This window comes from Dasypus novemcinctus, chromosome 1, assembly GCF_030445035.2.
Source record: "Dasypus novemcinctus isolate mDasNov1 chromosome 1, mDasNov1.1.hap2, whole genome shotgun sequence".
In the NCBI taxonomy this organism is placed as follows: domain Eukaryota; kingdom Metazoa; phylum Chordata; class Mammalia; order Cingulata; family Dasypodidae; genus Dasypus; species Dasypus novemcinctus.
The window spans coordinates 12,517,513-12,541,197 of NC_080673.1; the positions used below are offsets into that span (position 1 = coordinate 12,517,513).

Here is a 23,685-nt window from a genome sequence, read left to right on the forward strand (position 1 = left end):
TCTCCACGTCCACCATCGTAAGCTCAGCCCAAGCTGCTTTTGATACGCTTTCCATCTAATGAGATAAATCTCTCTGCTCTCCCCATTTCCGTTTTCCCTCTTCATACTAGATTCCCTACATTGCCCCAATATTTTAAGAATAGCAATCCCATCTTGTCAATTTTGGGCATAAAGTCCTTTCAATGATTTCTCATTGTTTTTAAAATAAAACCATATTCCTTATCACAGCCTTGAATGCTTGGCCTCTGCTTCCCCGTCCAGCATTATCTAATGTAACAATTTTTCTCAGCCTAACTTTTTGTGCTTCTGATGCTCTGGCTTCCTTCCATTTCTGGAAAATCCTGTCCTCTCTCTGACATGACCTTTTCTTCCTCCTAAGTTAGCAGTCCTTCAGGTGTCAGCTCAAGTATCAAGTAGCTCAAGAAAAGTAGGGGAGATTTCTTTTTGGTAGCTTAGATTAGATCTGATTCTTCTGTTAAATGTTTCATAGCTTTTCATACATTTCTTTCATAACATTTACTATAGTTTATAGTTATATAATCACTATTATTTGATTAATGTTTGTCTCCTCCATAAAGGCAGGAGCGGCTCTGTTTTATACCCTAATTAACTTAGTGCCTAACACAAAATTAGTGCACAAACTCTTTAAAATTACGTGAAAACTGTGGACTCTCTCATCAGAAAAAAATGAAAATCGGGCATATCTAAAGCATTTTCCCATAATTTCCCTGACCGTTAGTCCTCATCTACTGAAGCAGGTAACAACTACTGCCTTGAAGATTTAATAGCAGTAAAATTCTAAAAACGGAGAAGGGGCAATAATCTTTGCAACTCAGAATTAAACTTAAAAACAGCAAAAAAAAAAAAAAAAGTCGGTTAGCTCATTTGTGTTACTCTTCAATAAAGCCTTTCATCAAGCAAAAGAAATTTATGCTATACATTTTAGCTCAATCCTTTAAAATATCTTTTTTTGTTAAATGAATGCAGAAGAAAATTCTTTATTTTCACTCATGAGCTAATGTGAACAAAAGTCAACATTCTATTCTTAGCAATAGTTTACTAAAAAAATGCTTGCTTCATATATGGGTGAATAGATAGCAGGAATGCCTTAGGTAAAAATCTGAACTTGGTAAATCAGCAAATTGTTAGGAAGCAAAATAGATAAATTTAGTCTTCTGTTAACCAATAAGGATTTATTTGTGACCGCTGCATATTTGATTCATAAAATGTGCTAGTCACCCAATTGGTATCAGAGTAGAAATATTTATTCAAGGATAGGTATGTATGCACAACAGCATACAAACTGCTCTGTGAAGATGGAGGCCTTTGAAGGTTTAAGCTTTAGAAATCATAAGCTCTCAGGACTGAGAAGAGTTATCCTACTTGTGCTAAGCTTCAGGTGTGTGTAGATACCTGCCAAATAGATTTTTGTCTGGGGTCCTGAGTGTTTAAGTATCAAATATAATACTTTTTTCTATAAAGAAATTAGTTCTACTTCTGATCGTATTGAATCATTTCTCACTGTATTGCATTTGCTTTCACTTCCAGGCTTCAAAGAGTTTAGGATTATTTTTATAAAAGATTTATGATGTTGACACTATTAATGTTACCAATTTCCTCCCCATTATAAGTTAGTATGAAAAAGTGGGATTTACCTGTAATATTGTTAGCCATCTGTCTGGTTCTTTTATTGTTGTTGGATTATGTTGTTCTGCAGCTTTGTGGGGGTTTTTCTTTATTTTCTTTTAAACGTGACATTCAGAAAATATGAGGTCCCCATATACCCCCCCACCCCCCTCACCTCACTCCCCCCACATCAACAACCTCTTCCATCATTGTGGCACATCCACTGTACCTGGTGAATACATTTTGGAGCACTGCTGCACCACATGGACAGTGGCCTACATTGTAGTCTACCCTCTCCCTCAGTCCACCCAGTGGGCCATGGCAGGACATACAATGTCCAGCATCTGTCCCTGCAGCGCCACCCAGGACAACTCCAAATCCTGAAAATGCCCCCACATCATATCTCTTCTTCCCTCTCCCTACCCTCAGCAGCTACTGTGGCCATTTTCTCCACATCAATGCTACAATTTCTTCCCTTGCTAATCACAATAGTTCCCCAGCAGAACACCAGTAAGTCCACTCTAATCCATACTCTATTCCTCCATCCTGTGGACCCTGGGATGGTTATGTGCAGTCTCCTACATCAGGAGGGGGCTTAGATTCCACATGGATGATGGGTGCAATTCTCCTGCTCTGCAGCTTTGTTTTGATCCTTTTCTGATAGGCTTAATATTTGCAATAATCACAGTATGAAGTCTGACTGGCAAAGCAGTCAAATGTTTAAATTTATACATCATATAGAGCAGCATAGTAGTTATTTTTTCTTTTCCTTTTTTGAAGATTTACAGACTTTTGGAATTAATAATCCGAATATAATTGTAAACATGCCACTCACTCCTCAGAGTTCTGCCCCAAAATACCTTCTCTTCCGACTCTTCCCACTCTCCTTAGGTTTCTTCATCTACTCCTTTTGCTTTTCATAGCAATGACTTCCAAGTTGTCTCTGGAGAGCTTTCTCCTGATCTCAGACTCACTCAGCTTCTGAACTTGGTTTTTTCTCGGACAGATCAAAGTAAGTCCATGTTTCAGTGGAGTTATGACTTATCTCCCGTCTACTCCCACAAATCAGCAGGTAGATGAATCTTGTTCTTTGTTTGGTCTTCTCTGTCCTAAGAAAGAGCACCATCATTCATCCAGTTGTTCAAAACAAGTTTTTTTCTTCCTCTCCCAAAAAGGCCCATCCATACTTGTTGTTAAATATATCTTCTAGTCATCTCTAGAATATATCCAACATCCTCATTCTGCTGGTCCCACTCTGGTCTAGATCTCACCAGGAGCATTACAACAATCTCATACTGGTCCCAGACCACATTTCTTTTCTCTCCAATCCATTTGCCACATTTTAGCCAGTTTTGTATTTCTAAGATGATAAATCAGATAATGTCATTGCTAGAAATTCTTCAATAACATAGCGTTGAGATTGAACCAGGATTCTGTAGTGTATAGACTAGCTTGTCTTTTCTAATTGGTTGTTCAAGCCTGCATCTGTTCCAATTGGTTACCCAAATGTCCTAGGCTGTTAAATACTTTGAATGACATCTTTTGTTAGAACAAAATTCTTTAACATGACTTACTTGGCCGTTCATGATCTGACTGCTGCCAGTCTCTCTTCTCACTGTGCTTCCCTTCAACTACTACTTTCCACCAGTACCCAGATTCTTCTAGTCCTTAGATTATGCCAATAGTTGTCTCCTCCAAGTTACTGGAGCTATTCCTTGTGTTTACAATTCCTCGCTACACCCCATTCCCATATCCCCATTTATTTACTCAACCGTTACTCATCCTAGAGTGTAGGTATATGTCACATCTATGATATCCTGCTGTATGGACCATTGTATCTTTTATTTCCCATATTTTAACATCATTACCTTATCTGTCTGTCAGATTGTTTTATCCCCTAGTCTCTAAACTCATATGAGAGCAGAGATTGTGTTTTGTTATTACTCTGGGATACAGTGGAGGACTTGACTCATAGTTAACACCTGAACTGAATAGAATGACTACTTGAATATTGGAAATAGGTTTGTGGTCCAATGAAGAGTTTTAAATATGCTAATTTTGATGAATCTGAGTGATATTTAGGTGGTGATATCAGAAGAAAGTAGGGTATATCATTCTAGAAATCTAGGGAAAATGAGCGGGTCTTTAGATATATAGATGTGGGGGTAAAGCAGCACAGGTAAAAGTTATTTAAGACCTTGGTGACATTGTTAATAGAGGAGTCCTGTATCAGAAGAGAAGAGGAAAACCTCAATGCCAAGGCAAAGGTAATATTCAATCCTTGGTGGGCCCATCCATTGATTTCTTTGCTTTTTTAATATCATGCTTTTCTCCCATCCAAAGAATCCTATCAGATGCTTATGTCTACAGGAAAAGGGAGAATTTTAATTTAAATTCAATTAAACAAATGTATTTTGAGCACCTGTTATGTGGCTCTTACATACACCATGCTTTACAGTGCTTATGCAGGTATGTGTAAGACCCTGCCCCAGTGCAGCTTACAACTGAGCAGGGAGAATCAACATTTATCAAGCAATTACAGATAGTATAAGCATTGTGAAAGGGCAGAGCAACAATTTATGGTAATGTATGTCAAGGAAGTTTTAAACTAAGGGAAAGCAAGGTCTGAGACCCCTGACGGCAGTGGTTACTCCTCTGTGTTTAACATCTTTTACTAATATTTCACAGCTTGTGAAAGTTTGTTCTTAAGTGACCCCTATCCCTGAGTTTATTATATTTTCAATACAGTATAAATGGGAGTGCGTGGTAATTTCTTTCAAACATGCAAGGAACATTGCTTAGTGTTATAGTTTCTGAAGGCAACAAGAGACTGAGTTTTAGTTTTGTTTAAGGCGTTCCAAAGAGACTTTTCCGCAATGAAAAGTCATCGGTTGGAATAGGATTAAATGTAAGAACAAAGTAGCCTAAATAATGTTAAAACCAAGGTTTTTATAGAAACTTCATAGAGATGTTGTTTATGCGGCTTAACAAAGGGCAGGTTTTCGGAACGTGTGAGGAAGCCAGCTGTTAGGTGAAAAGTAAAACCATATGCACTAACGCATTCCACAGTGAGCCAGCCGATAACAACCGCTTCAAAGTCCTCCACGCTAATATCTCAGTGGCTTTGGAAAACTAAATAGACTGAATGTCTTTTTGACCTCTTTCATAAACATACAATTTAAGTATATAGTCTTAAGAGCCACTCTATGTTTCAGAGCTATAACAAAAAGTAGAAAGTGAATTTGGCAGAAGGGAAATTGTTTTGTGATGAAAAAGCCAAAGCAGAAGAAAGTCATCTGCTTTGAGTCTAACATTTGTATTAAAAATTTATTTAAATGTTAATATTTACCTTAAATATTTCACCAAAAAGAGAGACTTCCTTGGAAATCCCGGGGTCAGAGCTCACAAGACTAGATTCTCTTTTCCAGTGTTTATTTTCTCAGGATTGAAGAAGCCTTTTCAGTCTGGACTTCAGCTTCCGTTTAGTTATTTCTGATACACATAAACATTGCCATTTGAATTTCTACATTGCCATTTTTAAAAGAAATAGCTATTTTTTTACATTTTTTAAACAAATAATATAAGCGTATCTATTAGCAAACCCTTTCCAGATTATATGTGCATTAAATTGAGTGTTTCATAAAATTTTCTCTTATAGCACAATGTATTTAAACTCAAGTAAAACGCGCAACTACATAATGAAACTTAAAGATATTGTGCACTGCTGACAGAACTATTTTTTCCATTTATTAAGAGAACACTGCAGCAATCTGAGAGATAAACTCATTATATTCTTGTGTATTCAGAAAGAACCTGATTGGTGTTACATCTTTAACTAACTGATATTTGTCAAGCACAGTTGTTGGACGTCAAATTTTATCCTGATGTGGAAAAGGAACTATCAACACCAGTTATCAGAAGTTATAAGACTAACATTTGCCTTAAGAAAAATATTAATGCTTCTGTGAAAAATATCACTTTTTTCCTAAATCAAGGCACTGATGATGTCCACAAATGTTTTTCAGTACCTCTAAAAATCCAGTACTGTTGTTTAACTGTAGTGCCATGTATGTGTTTTATACATAACAGTAAGTTAAAATCAATTCAGTCCTATTATGCTATCTGTTCTCCAGTGATCTTCACAGATAAGTTTAGTTCCATAGACCCTTGATAGGTGGCCGTGTGGTTGGAATATTCAGAAAAAATGTTAACTATGAACCCTCGATTTTTACCTTTTCCCAGCTTCAGGGATTATTTTTCAAATATTGTGTAGTTTTTCTATATGATTTTATAATTATTAATCATACTGTTCAGAGGTTAGAGGTTGTTTCTCTACATAATAAAACCAAGGTTGGGATTTTTAAATTAAACATGGTAGTGAAATAATATGATGTGGAGAGAAACTGAATGTACTTTTGGGTAGAGAGCTATTTTAAAGGAAGACTTTTTGTGTGTGTCATATTTGTTTCCACATAAAAGTTCCTTTAAAATTTCATACTAAATTATAATCTAGGATCTTCTCAAGGAAGTTGTACACCTTTTCTTGAGTAGCCTGCAAGATAAGGGAAAATAGGAACTGTTGCTTTACAACTGTTGCTACGGTGGCGTAAACAACCTATTGTCTTCAAATGTGGCTTTATTTGAAGTCCATTCTTGTTGGTGAGAATTTGCTATTAAATATTCTTTTTAAAGAATGCCAGTACAAAACAACTGGGAACCTCTCAGTTGGAAATGCTTACCATTTCCTCTTGTTTATTATAGCTTTACAGAATAAATAATCAGTATTTTTTAAAATTCCAGCCTTATTTAAATGCCTTCTTTACGAGTCTTTTTTAACTGAAACAAAACCAGCAACTCTTTTAACAGGCATATACTGATAGTATAGCATCAGTTTTCATAGTGAATTTTATTACTGCTTCCATACTAAATTAGTAGAAGTTACTATTATATATTGTCTAAGAATATTATATATTGTCTTTTATAGCCTAAAATCTATTTCAGGGAAATCATCACATTTGAAATATCAAATTATAATTGTCATCAATGTCAATTAGTATCTACTAAGCAAACATGTATACATGGAATTATTAATTAAAACTGAACATAATGCATAATTTTTGCATTCTATAAACTTAAATCTAAAGTAGAAAATGCTGCTTTGCATGCATTAAAGTACAAACTATTCTGACAATAGTATAATGATTCACATATTGTTAAAATCTAAAAGATTCTAACGTTTTTTCCAACATGGATGACTAGTGAGACCTTGACTCTTTTGAAAGAAAGTTATAGTAACTGTGTTGGTTCATATATTTATAGAATGGTAATCACAGATTTCAAAAGAGTTAAACTTCAAATTTTTGCTTACTAATAGCAATTACGGTAAATGATTGTTCTTTTTTTTAAAATTTTAACATCGTTATAATAAAATACATATCTAAGTTTTTCTCATTCTTTGTTATTATTAGTTTTGTTAACTGTGTGCTGCATGGGGACAGAGGTCATTGAAGACTCTGGCCCTGAGAATCTAGAAAAGCACGTGGCGTCATATAAGCAGTCAATGAAAGTTACTGAAACCTCAACCCTGAAAGATGTTTCTCTGACTCCTAGTTCATTCGTCTCTTCTCATCCCTTACATGTCCCAGTTCCCCAGGTTTCTGTTAGACATACCCTCTTTCCACTTGGCATGGCTCACCCAGCAGGGTCGTCAATGCCCGGTATTTCAACTAGAACTTAAATGGTGCTACTCTCTTAGGCTCTAGACACACGTCGAACTCCTGATTAGACAGGAGTTCTTGGACTTTTCTGAGCTGACTTCTAAATCTTCCTACCGTTTGCCCTATTACAAAATTTCAGTAAGCAATTTATAAATTGCTGATTTTGAAAACTATTTTATATTTCTCCTACGGCACTGGCTCTGAATGCAGGAGCCATAGAGATCACAAGAAATAGAAACACTGTAGCACCTGTAGACACTGCAGAATTCTCTCAAAGTAGTTTGTGCCTAGTGCAGAGGATTTCTAACCTTTGTGGAATTTCCCCCAATAAAATGTTTAATCCAAACTTCATTTAAAAATGTCTTTGGAGAGAAGGAACTAGTCAAATATCTTAATACCAGTGTAGTTTATCCTATGTTGAGGTTTATCTATGCAGAATTGACAGTATTCTGAAGAAGACAGTATTCTTGAGAATTTTGGCAAAGATTGATAGAATAACTTCACAAATACAGAGCATACAGTCTACATATCACATTCATAATTTAGCTTATATAATCTTCACAATAATCCAGTGAACTAATCAGTCAAATATTATCTTCTGTTTACTGATTATTACAGGGAAATAAAACTTACAGAAGTTAAATGACTTTTCCAAGGTCACACAATTTATAAGTAGTGGAACTCATAATAATACCCTTTTTGGGTATAATCCTGTGCTCTTTTCTCCCAAATCACATAGTTCTTATGCTACAAAAGTAACTGTGTTTTTAATTGAATGTATAATGAATACATTCCAAAGAAGAAATGGTACATTTTAGAATTGTATTCTGTTGTTCAAAATCAAATTTAAACGGCTCCTTGTAGGTTTGGACAAAATTAGTAAATTAATTCTGTTCCCTAAATATTTTCAATGATCACAAGGCTCCCAAGTATGTAATCTTTTTTTCAGCATTTCTCAGATTGTCATAAAGGTGCCAATAACACAGGACACAACTCTAGTTAAATTACTACAAATTAATCTGATCAAGCAGCTGTGGCCAGGATTTCACTTTTACCATTTTGACTAGAAATAATTTATATTTTATGAATGTAAGGTCTTTAAAACCACTTAGTTTTATTTACTAATATATATATGTATATATAAACATTTCTCTTGGAGAAGGAAGTGAAGAACTGAAGTTCACCATAAATAAGATATTCAAAGTGAGACTTTAGTTAAACCAAATATTAAGACTCAAATCAGAATTATGTAAAATGACCTCCCTTATTTTATAAACTCATTATTTTCAAAATTCCTTTGTCAAGATAACAAAAGTAAAGCTTTTAGCTATCAAATAATAGAATGTGTTTATTTTCATTTTAAACAGAAATTCATAAGATGTCTGAGATAAATGTGAAACTAATTTGAAGTAGAAATGGCCCCACTTTTATATAATGAAGATTTTTGTATCTCTGCCACATTTTAAACCCTTGGAATATTAGCTAACCATAGTTCAAATGCTTTTAAAATTTAAATTTTGATGTAAAATTATCTAAGATTCTCGAATAGTTTTTTTTTTCCCTTGAGCACATTGGTCTATCATATCTCTGCTCTGTAATCATTAGGTAGTTAACATAGTCTAATATGCTTTTATAACTCATGACATGAGATAAACATATGAGCTATTTATTATTCTGTTAAAAGATACTGATTAGAAGAAAAATATTTTTACACATTGTAATCATAAAAAACAATAGTGTCCTGTGTATGTTAGGCAGCACTATCTAATCATAAACAGTTAATCTCATTTTTTTGGGGACTCCAACAGTTAACATAAAAATGCTTTACAGCATCTCTATATAATTTTTCTTCTTTTTGTCCCTTCTTTGTAGTTGTTTGAAATTACAGTGCCTCTCACTCAAGGCCCCAAACCTGTAACAGTCAGTTTTGCCAATCACACTTCCTGCCGATGCATGTCTAAACTGGATGTTTACAGACAAGTTCATTCAATTATTAGACGTTCCCTGCCAGCAACACTTCCACAGTGAGTATGAATTAAATCTACTTTTATGCATCCTCTACTAACATAAAATTATTTTCAGGTAGACACAAATTTATTAAGACTTTTTGTGAAATTTGCCATAATATACTTTACATCACATACATAGCAAAGACCTATTTTAATAATGTATCATGAAAATAAATTTAAAGTGAAATAGGGAATTCCATTTCGAAGACAAAGTAGTTCGCAATATAAAAGGAGTATTTCTATGGAAAAACACACATCCTCTCATTGTTCATATTCTCAACAATGTAACCTAATTTCTTTAACATTCTTGAAATTGGATATGAAAACTTGTAAATGATGTTAAAGCTAATGATCAAAAGCACTTAAGTTTTGATGATATTTTGGTCCGAAACCTAAAGTAAATATAAATATGCATTTTAAGTGTGCTAGTTTTCAGTTGCCTTTCTTAAATTTCAATTAATTTATGTAAATATTCTGTCTGGTTTCAGCAAGGATTAAATATTGAAATAATGAGTAATTATTTGAAAGAATATTCATTTAAGATTATTTCCAATTAACACTCACGATAAGGTGTGTTATTCATATCTCCTTTCCATCCTATGTCTTAGTTTGTTAACTGGCAGCACATACTTTTTTTATCATATAGAAGTGGCTGGATAGAGCATCACATCCTGGCCTACAACTAATTTATAATGAGTCATTATGTGCTGTCCTCTGAGGTCTAGGGAGTTTCTACTTTCTGTCTTCAAATGGGGATTCATCTCTTTGTTCTTTAGGATATCCAACATATGTGTTTATTACTAAAACTTATATCAACTGAACACTTGTAATAACGATGTAAATAAATCAACGCGTCAAACATACATTACAAAAATTTTAACGAAATCCTGGCATTTTAGGGAAACTTTAGAGTGAATGTGCTTTGATAATTAGCAGTCTTCCTTAATGGATCTCCTGATGGGACGTAAAGAAGACCATGTACATTAGGGGACACTTTAGGGGAAACTTAGAAGTGTTTCAAACTAAGGAGCACATAGTTGAGTGACAGATCTCTCCTTATATCAGAAAGAAAAGATGTTACAGAGATCTGGGAATAAATCCGCCCTAAACTAAAGAGGGTGTTGCACATGTGGCTTCATGTAACAGTCCTGAAAGTGCTTTCCTCCTTCCGCCCGTCTCCCTTGGGGATCATCCATTCATTCTTACAGCTTCAGCCATTATCTTCATGCTGATGAGTCCCAAAATCACACATCAACATCTGACCGTATTCTTGACTTTCAGTACTTTCTCTTAATTGATTTCATATCACTATGTTAAATATAACAGGTACCAAAATAAAGATTTTTTACTACCCTTTTTTCCTGCGTTATCTGTAGCCATGGTCTCTCCTGTTCTTAGAGGTCTTAACATTTACCATTTGTCATTGATCACACCTTGTCATTATATCTCATCCACATACTATGGCTTATGGGTTGACAATGGGGGATATCTGTACCAAACTAAATTTCCTTTTCGTTTCCATCACTGCCACCCTTGTCCACTTCACTGTGTATGTAAGTCTGATTTAATGCAGCAGCATCAATACTAGTTTTCTAGTATCCAGTCTTTCTTCTATCCCTGCATAATGTCACAAAAACCTAAAAATGTGTCATTTCATTCTTCTGATCAAAAATTTGGGGTGGCTTTCAACTGCTTAAAAAATTGAGCACAAATTTCTCATCTCTCTTTTCTGGTACCAGCCTTTCTCATTTTTGACTTTCATTCCTCACCAAGTCTGTGCTTCACAAAGTCTTATTCCCTGAATACCAAGTTCTTTTCCTGCTTTGTATCTTGTTTCAATTCTAGCACTGGCTTGAAATAAGTTCCCTATCTTTTCTCCTTTTCCAAAGCCCTATCTATTTCTTAGGGATCAGGTAAAGGTCTTTCTCCTCCATTGGTCTCATCCAAATACCGTGGCCACCTTTGCTTCTCTGAAAACCCACAGCAATTACTGGATTTACTTCTTCCTGGCATGGCTTTAGAGAGGTCAGTAAATGTTACATGTGAAACATCTTCCATGCTATCCAGGTGATAACAATGAGCCTTTCCTATGTTCTCAGCTCTTGACATACGTTGTGACTATTTGGGTGATGAGTATTAGCCTTATTTCACAGATTAAGAAGCAGGCACTGTGGGTTAAACAATGTAGTGTATTGATCAAAAGGCTTGTTAAATAAAATAACTTATTTCTCTGTATATTTTCATAGCATTTGACATGTTTTACTGTGTGACATTCTTAGTAATCCATATAAGTATTTGCTATGCATGGTTTGAGGGCAAGAGGAGACAAAAAGTTATAGCAAAAAGAGACAGAGCCATAGATTAAGTAAGATCTGAATCTGACTTCAGATCTGCTGCTAGTTAGCTTTTTAGGAGTGGGTAGACATTTCAGTTTGCTTATGTATAAAATGTAAATATATAAAAAGGATCAAATGAAATGCCAAATGCTTATGCAGTGTTTACCACAGTGATTAACATCTAATAGGTAATCAGTAAAGGTCAGATCTTATTATTTGTCATTAAAAACATGTCTGATGCATCCTCCTTTTCCCATATTTTTCAATGGTTTTTTTATTACTGTCCACAATAAGAAATATATTTTATATTTCAAATCAGTAGCCACGTAAATATAAGTATAGCCAGTATTACATATATAAAACTATAATATTTGAAGTATATTAGCTACATAAAATGCCTAGAGGTATAACTATATATACCCTTGTTCATATGTTATATAGTTATATATAATTATAAAACTAAAACAAAATATCATTTAAAAATATTTTCCATTATTACAGTGCTACTAAACCTTTTTGTTTCACTATTGACTCCCCTAGGAGATTTTAGTACCATAGCTATACCACATATCTCTTTGTGTACTAAAGTCTATCTGTGTTTGAAACAGAAAGAAGTATAAAGGTGTCTTTATTCAATGCATGCTTTAAAATGACAAAATAAAGTTTTAAGTTAAAAGTTAGAATAAAAATTTCAAAGATATTAACAGCATAACTTTATAATTGTATTTTCTGAGAAACTTTTCATATAATTTATCAGCTTTTATATATGATGATATATCAAATTACTTATGCAAAGCAGCAATTAATAGAATTATATAATAATAACAAAAGTGTTAACATTTTTTAAATTTCAAAATTACTTTCCAACAATGGTAAAATAATTTAAAATAATTTCTTAAAAATTTTTTAGAGAATGTAACTTTTAGCTTTCTTGAGATGAGGGAAAAACTTTTAACATATAGCTGCTAGGTATTCATTTAGATATTGTCAATGTATTTTTCTTTTCCGCATTTGACATGATGTTTAGATAAGTTTTGTATAGTTAAATCATAAAATATAAACTATTTTTATTTGCTTCTCAATGCTAAAGTCATATACAAAGGCACTGACAATCAAACATAAGCATATCCATAAGACAGTGAATGGCTCTATGAATTTGAGATTGAGTAATTAAGAGAAAGAATTTCAATCCAAGCCATCTAGACCCCATAACTTTACAACCTTGATCTTGCATGCATTTTGTGTATCTTCCATTGCCAGTGCTTCTTATGTGGAACCAAGAAAACATGAGAGAAACTAAATACTAAGGACCAAAATTTTGATGGGTTTTGGAAAGTCAACAACCATTGCAGTATCTAAGGTTTTTTTTTGCCCCGTAAATCCAGTTTTCATGACCTGAGGGGTGATATTACTTCCATTATGAATGTATGTCTTATTGCATGTGATGCCCTCAAACATTTTTTTTTCTATTCTCTTTCTCTCCGTCTGATATGTTGGTCTCAACCTGTTAGGAATTTTGACTAATTTTTTTTAAAACTACCATAATGATACGGTATATATGATAACTATATAGCTATGTTCTAAAATTATAACTTTTGTTTAAGAATCAAGAGGAACAATCACAACAGTGGCCAAAATTTAAAAGACTGACAAAACCAGTTGTTGGAGAGGGTATTTAAGAACTAAAACTCTCATATATCTCTGAGGCAATGTGAAATGGTACAAACACTTTGGAAAACAGTCGAACAGATTCTTAGAAAGTTAGACACCGTTTGATCTGAAAATTCCCTTCTTAGGTATTTACCCAAGAAAAATAACTTCCACACAAATAGTCACATAAGGTTTATTCATTCTGCCAAAAACTAGAACAGACCCAAATGCCCCATCAAAGGAAAACAGACAAACAAACTATATTATAGCTCTACAGTGGAAGTGTATTAGCCAAAGGGGTGCTGATGCAAAGTACCAGAAATCTGTTGGCTTTTATAAAGAGTATGTATTTGGGGTAGAAGCTTACAGTCACACTTACCTAAAGAGTCCAACTCAAGGTACCATAAGAGGTACTTCCTCACCTAAAGTCTGTTGCCACTGTTAACTCAAGATGGCGGGTGACGTCTGTGAGGGTTCAGCCTTCCTCTTCCCTCTTAAGTCTCAGTGGCTCCAGCTTCTTACAATCTCAGCTATAGGTTGGCATAAGGCTCATCTCTTTTCCCGGACTCATTTCTTTCCAGGCTCAGCTGCTCTATTCTCTATCAGGCTTATCTCTCTTCCCAGGGCTGCAGGATCCTGTGTATCTTCTCTGAGTATCTACTTCTCCTGTGCATCTACTTCCATGTAAGGGTTTGTTTTATCACCTTCCCAAGGGGCGGGCTGGGGGGGTGGGACTCAATCCACCCTAATGATGTAGTCGAATCTAAGCCCTAATGTTGACATAATTTAATCAAAGTCATCTCTCCGGAATCCAGTACAACCAAAGAGTAGTACACCCAGAGGAACAATAGTTTACAAACAATCAAATATCTTTTTTGGAATCCATAAATTATATCGAATTGCCACACTCAGCAAGGTAAAATGGTACAAATTATTGGGACACACAACAAAATAAATGTAGTTCCAAAACAGTAAACTCGGTGAAAGAAACTAGGTCCAAGAGAATACAGAGCATTTCATTCACTTTTATGAAACCCTGTGAAATACAAGCCTAATCTAGAATGAGAGAAAGTAAATCAGTAGTTTCCTGGGAACGGGGCAGGTGGGTATTGTCTAAGAAGTGGACATTTTGGAGTAAAAGAAATGTTCTTTGTATTGATCGTAGTGGTAGTTACATGCACGCATATATTTGGAAAATTCAACAAATTTAAAATAAGATCTTCTATAAAGTGATTTTTTAATAGTCAAGAGGAAAACACCTTTCATCAAATATACTTTTTGAAAGTAGTTTGAATTTAAAAAGGTTAATTTTTAAAAAATCTTTTTGTTAGCATTTAAGCCAAATCTTTGAGATACTTGATTCCTTGGGGAGGCTTCCCAGAATTCCTTTATGAAGAGTTTGAAATTTCATTAAGATGTGATAGAGTCCCAGTTCTGCTACTGTCCTGTGTTCTTACCAGCCACCGTGGTCGGGAGGAAGATAAGATGTGCCTTTTTTTAAAAAGGTATGACACTGTATTTACATTTTTAGGAAATTAACATTAATTACAAAGAAGTCTAATTCAGTAATTAAAAGGGCCATGCATAAAAGGAGTCATTGGTAAAACGATTATGTCCCTATTGTAAGCAAGGAATTTTTCAGGTACTGTAAGAGACTGTAAAACTGAGCACAGTGTTCGTGACCTCAGCGCACTCACAACCAGGGAGGGATGACGAATATATTTGTATTATCACTATTATTTCTTTGTATTTAATATTATTATGTGCCACGCACCTATCACACATCTTCCTAGGATCATCATGGCCCTGCCGGGTGGCTACTTTCATGACACACAATATGGAGCACAGGCTGTGGACTCTGCAGGCAGCACCCTGATTTGAAAATCCAGTCTCTATTTATTAGCTCTTCAATTTTTCAGAAAGTTGTGTAAATGTGCTTGTGACTCTTTTTTCTCATTTAAGAAACAGAATATAAACAAACATTATATAGCTCCACATTTATAACAATGTTTGCAATCAGTCAGTAACATGTTATATTAGATGTTTCTGCAACATTTTAAAATCAGTGTACTATAATAGTCGTAATAGTAATAATGGACATCTCATAGAGTTGTTGTGATTTTATAAGTGGTGATCAATGTTAAATATTAGCGCAGTGCCTAACACAGTAAGCATTCAGTTAATGTTGGCTGCTATTATTACTGACATTTTACGAATGAAAAAAATTGAGTCATTGAAATGATAATTAACACATACAAAGTTAAACAGCTTAAAACGTGCCAGAAGAAGATGAAAATTCAGGTCTTTCTAACTCTGAAGTCCATGCTTTTATACCAGTAACTTAACAATATTTCTATTATGTGCAGCAAAATTTTCACATCTCAATAGCAGGAGAACAAAAAGGCACCATAGATTCCAGATGCAGGAGAGATTATCTATAGAAGTGGTTACATTTCAAAATTTATATCAGTGCTTTCACAAATTTTTCACTTCATTTCCAATTATTTCCTCTTGTATTTTTCTTTAAATTAAACTCTGTTCATTTCCATGGCCCCTTTAGTGGAGGCTCTCTTTTAATGAAAGCAACTATTTGTAATTGAGAAATAATGTCCTAGGTTTTTCTACTTGGTAGAAGTAATGTTTATTCATTCATCAGCTTCCTTCTGAATCTCACATACGCATAACCCTGTACCAGGAAATGTCAAATATTTTTGTAAGTGAGTAATATAGCTACTTACCTAGAGAAACTCATGTTTTAACAGAGTACAAATAAACATAAGTAAATAGCTCTAATATATTAAGCAGTAAAACACTGTATTCTGCTTCATTCAATCATTTAACAAACATTTATTGTGCACCTACTAGGTACTAATATTATGTAAGGCTGTGGAGATAGAGAGATAGGATCCTTACTCTAGAAAAAAATCCCATGAAAGAATCAGGCATGTAAATATATTCCTGAAATGCAATGATAGTTGATGGGGAACTACAGGAGAGTGTGAGATGGAGAGGACATAGATGAGGGTGGAACGGTACATAGAATCGTGAAGGCCACACCAAGGATGGATTTTTTCTTAAATTTCCTTGGGAGCCCCTGGAAGATTTAATATAGAGATGAGCTAGCTACATTTATGTATTATAACAAGAATGACCTGGTGGCAGTGCAGTTCGTGGGTTCTAGGGAGCAAAGGAGGTAGAAAAATTGGTGAGGAAGCAGTTATAGATAATCCAAGAGAGACATAATAAGGACAGGAGTCAAGGCAGTAGAAATGAGGAAGAAAGAAGAGAGATGGAAAAGACATTTAGAATACAATAAAACGTATGTCTTTGGCAACTGTGTGTGAAGGATAACAGAGGGAGAAGTTGATATTCAGAAAGAGTGGGAATACCTGTCCATAGAAAGAATAGATTTGAAAAGGGGAATTTAGCTTTGTACATGCATAGTGTGAGTGCAGGTAGTATCTGGAGAAATCAAAGAGAAAGCATACAAAGGAAATTGAATAATTGGATCTGGAGCCAGGAAAGCACCAGGTTAGAGAGCCTCCTTGTATAGCTACCAGCATATAACTCGTCGTTAGAGCACCTGAAAGAGAGAAGCTCAACCAAGGAAAATGGAGGAAGTAAAAAGAGAAGAGAAGCAGCAGAGGAAACCGTGGGAATATCAGTATTTAAGAAACTGCTCGGAAAACAGAAATCTGTGCAAGAAACTGAGAATGAGCAGTCCAAAGTTAGGATTAAAACTGGGAGAGACATCGCAAAAGCCAGTAGCAGCAAGAGTTTAAGAAAGGAGGAAGTGTGTCAAAATAGAGAAGTTTCAAATATTAGAAAAAGTTCAAGAATAACAAGGACTAACTCCTTGAGCTGAAAGCAGGTGGAAACAGAATGGAAATAACATGTTTGTTTATTAATAACCTCTCACATAATAGGAATGGGCAGAGTGTGTTGTTAAGGTAGAGGAAGAAAAACAAGAAAGAGTGACAAAGAAAAATTTAGAGACAAAAATTCTTATTTATACGTGAGAAACTCTGAATCAAAGGGATTAAATAACTTACCCACCATCACACAACTAAAAAGTAGCAAAGCCAGGGATTCAGACTCAAATGTCTTTGTATGCAATCCACTTCTTGGGAGATTCGGCTATTTACTGAGTTAATTTATTTAAAAAATATATATATATATATACACACACATATATTTAAAGGATGGAAAGATCAATGTACCTTCTCCACCTGACCTAAAACTTAGAGAACATTTTTCCATATTTACTTGATATAATCTATAGCCCAGTCCTCATTGTTCATATTCCATTCTCAGAGATAAGCACTACCCGAAACTGTGTTTATGATGTTCATACGTAATTTTCTACTTTTACTCCATATGGATGTATTTATTTACCTAGAGAACTTATATAGTACAGCTCTGAGTCATTAAAATTTTATGTTAAAATGGTAGCATTTTTTCTCTCAGCATTACATTGTAGAGAGGTATTCATGTCGCACTTGGCATAGTTTGAGTTGTGTAACACCTAATTGTATAAATGAATGTGTAAATAAGTAAAAATCCCCATGCTTTTCCTACAACAATATCCTCCAGATATGAAAAGGAGGAAGACCACAGGTGAGAGAGATGTCTTGTGGGTGTGGTGGTTAGGCTCATGTGTCAGCTCAGCCCGGTAATTGTGCCCAGTTGTTTGGTCAAGCAAGCTCTGGGCTAACTGCAATACAAGGGCATTTATGGGCTTTAGTCACCATTGACTTTACTGCAGTGGTAAATCATAGATCGCTGATTACTGTTACATCAGTCAGGAAGACTGCCATCAGTAATGAGTGATGCTTTATCCAATCATTTGAATCCCTTTAAAGGGGAAGTGATTCCAGCAGTGAGAGAGAGTTTCCTGGCTGGTCTTCAGACAGCCAACATCTCCCAGAACTCATCAAGAACCTTCATTGGACTTTGATTGCCTGCCTGTGGAACCTGGACTTGTGCATCCCCACAGCTGCGTGAGAGACTATTGTAGAATCACATACTATTGACAGATATCTCCTGTTGATTTCTTTTCCCTAGAGAACCCTAATACATGGAGGGACAAGTGCCTTGAAGTTAATTTCACATAATGGTGTTGAGTAAATTTGTTGGTTTGTTTAATGTGGACACTGTCCACATTAAACATGCAAAAAATTGCATGTTCTGAGGAAAAACATAAACCAGAATAAATTGAGTTTTTATCTATGGAAGCAACAGGATATCAAATAAAATAGCATAGCTAGGGCTGTAATTTTAGGTACACCTTTCTGTAGAGATATTGGTTAGCCCAGAAAGATTTTGAGTAGAGGAATGATACAAGTTTCAGCATGGCCAAAGTACCTTGAAATTTTTAAAAATGGATAAGGGAAATAGAGGATGTGTGTTATTTCAGCCTAGTAAGAAGGCTGTTATCAGTCCTCTGGAGGAGGAGTCATGTTATGCATGTTGTGGTAGGGAAAAAGGAGAGGTAAAGAAAGGTGAGGAAATGAATAAAACTATCCTCAAGGCTAATTTGTGCGTTTGTTTACAATTTTTCATTTATTTTAAAAAGTCCACAGTGTTTACTGGAACACTACAAATTTTGCTTAGAAGAAACTATAATTACTGGTGTTTATTGAGGAAAATTTCATTCTTGTGAGAGCATGTCTCCGTTCCAAGTGGATTTATAACTCAAGCAACCTTTAATTTGGAACTTGAGTGCTCAGTGTCTTTGTCTTGATAATCTTTAACAGATCCTCTATCCATGTATAATGCTTAGAACTTTGAAGATCCATGAGCTTTTCTTTTTCCCACTTTAATTTTCCATACTCCCTTTTTAATTTGAAGATAATACATTGTTGTTTCACCAAAAATAGAGTAGCATGAGAAAGTCAATAAACTGTATCAGTGCAGAAATGGAGAGGTAATATAGCTGCCAATTAAACTGCGACACAGCCTGGCATCAGTTGATCAGAACCTACTTTTTTCCCAACATCTTAAAAAAATGCATCTTTCTTCTGCCCTGAAAAATATACTCTTTACAGATTCAAAATTCCATACGCAAGTAATTTTTTAATCTTATTTCATATGTCTGTTTCATCCTTTCTACATAGTTCATTAAATGTTGCCTGCCTCCTTCAAGTGAACATCTATTGCAATAAGTGGGACTCAGATTCCAGGACTTGAATTTTTTTTTTTCTCAAGGAAAGCTAAATATTCTATGTATTTTTCCTCCTTTGGACTGTCCAATGTCTACCTTCGAAAAGGAAGTAATTGAAACTGCCCCATTCCTTTGACTTAATGATTGGAAGAAATAACAAAATATGTACAGCTGAGAAGATTCTGTCAGTGCATTCTCTACAGTGAGATTGTGTCTACAGTGTTACTCATAGGCGGGAGTTATTAGATCAAAGATTTTGAGAAGCTACACACTGATTATTTTTGATGAATGCCTATATTATTAGACCAAATCAGCCAATCACTCCGAGATCATATCAACACTATGCTCAACATATGTGGTTTTTTCCCCCAATATTCTCTCAATGAGGTATGACTGTGAAATAATGAAATGAGTGACTACTGTTGGAACACATTTCTGTTGTATTATGGGCTACTTAACTTTATCGATTCTCATCTAATTCTGTTGGCTCAAATTAAATGAAGAAGTAAAAACTGACAAGCTGGCAAATGCAGTAACAACAGCTTTCCATTGTTTCAATTTACTATTACTTCTCTACTTCATACAGTCCTGTATATCCAAGAAAATTGTTTTTTTAAAAAAAAGAAAACAGAGACTTCCATACTTATCCTAGTCTCTCTGTGCACTACGGGTCCAATATGGCTGCCATACACTTATAAACCAGCAGTATTTTATTTTGCTTGCCAATAGTGACCATATAGTATGACATATATTTTATACTGAACATACATGAGCTTTTGGACATGGCAGGTTATTGTTTTAGAATAAAGCAATCATTTGTACTCATGAGGTAGGGAAAGACTGGATAGATAGACCCATTTTTTTATTTTAAAGCAAGTATTTCATTAGCTTTTCTAATAGTAAGTCGTGCAAAATTGTTAAAGCTGTGAAATTTTCTTCAATAAGCCCTATTTATCATCCCTTCCTTGTAGAGCCTAACGAATCCCAATTTCACCCATTATTCCTTCTGTCAGTAGACAAATGGAATATAGGCAAACTAACAAAAACAGATATGAGCACAAATTAGAGTGAAAGCAATTAAAATCAGTATAAGGAAAGATAATTAGATATATTTTTAGATACATTTCTGTTAAACATGTTCCTTTTTATTTTAGAAAATTTATGTAGACACTTAAAATGAAAGTATTTATTTCTATCCTTAGTACTGAAAAAGATACTTAGAAATACTAAATATAAACGCCACTTTTACTTAGTCCCTTTCCATTCAAGATTAGCCTCTCTTGAAAAAAACAAATCAAGAATTCTGTAGAAAATCAAGTATATTCAAGGGCCGTGGGTGACAAAGGATACCAGTATATGCAAGATATGCACAAAAATTCGAAGTCTTTTGTAGTAAAACTGTTGAAACTCTTTACCAAGGAGGTAGCTGGTGATAATGAAAGCAATATATTTGCCCTTCCATCTATTAATCAGACAGCAATCCTGAGCAAGAAGAATCTATACTGATATTCTTCCATGATATAATTACAGGTTTGAATGATGTTAATCATGGAGGATAAAGTTCAGATGAGCTTAACACTTGGCATTTAGGAAATCAAAACTGTATTTTGATATTTTTAAAAATTATTTAAGTAATCAGAGTTGATCTCACTTTTCCCTTAATGGGATAGAGAGTTTCTTATTGGATATCCCATTGAATGATATGAAGATCATCTGAAAGAATGTATGAGAGCTTGTGGTACTTGCTCTCAAACATGGTTTTACTAATACCAAAATTAGTGGATTCGATTTCACATTTAACAGTATTTCATAAAGGATAGATTCTTGAAGAACCCATCTGTGGAGTGTAGCAAATTTTTAAAAGTAGAGTTTTAATCAGCCAGAGTGTTGTAGAATATCTTATTAAAAGTGCTGCCGGGAGAGGATGTGGCTCAGGCAACTGAGTGCCTGCTTCCCGCATGGGAGGTCCTGGGTTCAGTCCCCAGTGCCTCCTAAAAATCAAACAGCAAATGAAAAAACCAAATCAGGGGTGCTGATGTGACTTCCCATTTATGGGTTACCATTGAACCCAAGGTCCTGGGTCCAATCCCTGACCCTGGTACCTCAACAAACAAAAAAAAGCTGCCAATCTGCCAATGAAAATCATTTGATTAGTAGCACAGTTCACATCGACAAAAATAATTTGCTTTTTAAATACATGTTTTAAAAGTTACCAAATCTCCAAGCACACCAAACTTCAGTGCCAAGAAGAAGGTATGTTAAAAGACACATGAAATTAGTCTTTGCAAAATAGCCCACTACGCTGTTCAAAATGGAGCTAGTAAGTAAAATACAATATTTGGAACTCACTCTAAAAGAACCTTTTTGGAGCATATTTTTCATTTAAAATTTTGAAATAGAAATGAATGAAAACCTAAGTTTGACTTTATTCATTAAATTTGTTGCCCTGTAATGTGAGAAACACAGACCCTTAAATTTTTTAACTCTGATTTTAGAGCAACCAACAATAACTTTGAAAATGCTTTAGAGATTAAAACATGTAGAAGATAAACTAATTCTGCTGAACTTTATGTCCACCATGAAAACATTTTCTCTTATTCTAAAACGATATTTTGTAAAATTTCTCTTATTTTGTTCACATGAATAACTTTAAATGCAAAAAGAAAAACTTTTGGGGCAGTCAACTTCATTTAGAAATTAGGAAAATACATTCTGTCTGCCTTATATTTCTTTATAATATCTAGCAAGATTTCAAATTTCATCATTAAAATATGTGTTAATATTGATGAGTAGTTTATTTTCTGCTCCACTTCTAGAGTCATATTTTACTAGAATTATAAATTAAAATTTAAGTATATGAGAAATTGAAGCATTTATGTCACATTGAGCAAATCATAATTAGTAAAATAAAAAGTATACTTTGCCAAAAATGTTTCAAGTACAATATAATTAAAAGTGTTATTCTGAGGTCTGTGCTTTATTCAACATGAACTTGTAAAAGATGAGGAAGTATTGTAGCCAGATTATATGAAATCATAAGTTATTTCTATAAAGCTAGATATCTATTGTATTAAATAGATTTTCAAAAATAGATGACTACATTTGTTTCTGCACATGAAATCCATATTTTTTTTATTTATATTTTTGAAAATGTAAAAATATTAGAAGGGAAAACTGTATTTTTCCTGACTACAAAAGAGGCAGGAAATTGTTTTGAAGACCTAAATATAGTCATAGATTTGCATAATGCCTCAGTAGATCTCTCCATTCACCAGTCTCATTTAGGCTAGCAATTGAGATGATTCTTGACACTTCTTTTTGGCATTTCAATAGCTTGTACCTGTGCTTTATAAACTTTATGACTGTGACTAAAAGCAAATATAGTGAATATTGCAGCCATATATACACATACACAACCCTTCACACTGCACAAAGGGTTATGGGAAAGGTGGTATAAGTGAGGGATTGTATGTCATATTTATCTCTGTTTAAATACATTACTAAACAAAAATTGCATAAAGCAGTTTGTACTGTATGCACTCCTGTAATAGGCCACTCTGTTACATTGTTTAAAACTGCCTGTTCCCAACCCATTTATTTGATTTCATGACCCTCTAATGGGTTACAGTCAACATTGAGAAAAACAACAGCTTAGGCAATGGCAGTATAATCACATTTCGGAAAAATGAAAGAGCTCTTTCTCCTACCACCATCACAGCACTGTTCCTACCTGATGCCAACATGGCAGTGTGTTTGTTACTTAGACCATTATAGGTCAACATAGAAACAATATAGCCAAAACGTTTTTGCCATCATTTCTAGAAGAATTATATGAGTTTCACACAGCCAGATTAATTGCATTACTATTATATAACTAAAAATAAGTGTATCGTTTTCTAAAAGGATGTAAAGATTTGGATAAGATGGAAATTTATTTTTTAAAAACTCAATTGTATTATTTAGGAAACAGATAAATACTGTTTAAATTTTATCTGAAACACTGTATGTTCATGTATGCCAAGAAAATAATGACAAAAAAGTGTAATGAGTAGAAACTTGCCTTCATGGTTATCTAAAATTATTAGAAAGTTATAATCTTCTACAGGGTATATTGTTAGGTAAAAATTCAAGAACAATATATAGGGGATGTTATCTTCTGTGTAACAACGTGAGAAAAAAAATTA

General features: G+C 34.3%; 1 protein-coding gene across 1 annotated transcript in view; it reads left to right on the top strand.

Moving 5' to 3' along the window:
- VEGFC (vascular endothelial growth factor C) overlaps positions 1-23,685 on the top strand; it is a 119,662-nt gene that overhangs the window by 81,747 nt on the left and 14,230 nt on the right. Inside the window, exon 4 of the mRNA XM_004464961.5 lies at positions 9,216-9,367. Within this exon, the coding sequence (XP_004465018.1) occupies positions 9,216-9,367 (152 nt within the window). The remainder of the gene's footprint in view (positions 1-9,215; positions 9,368-23,685) is intronic.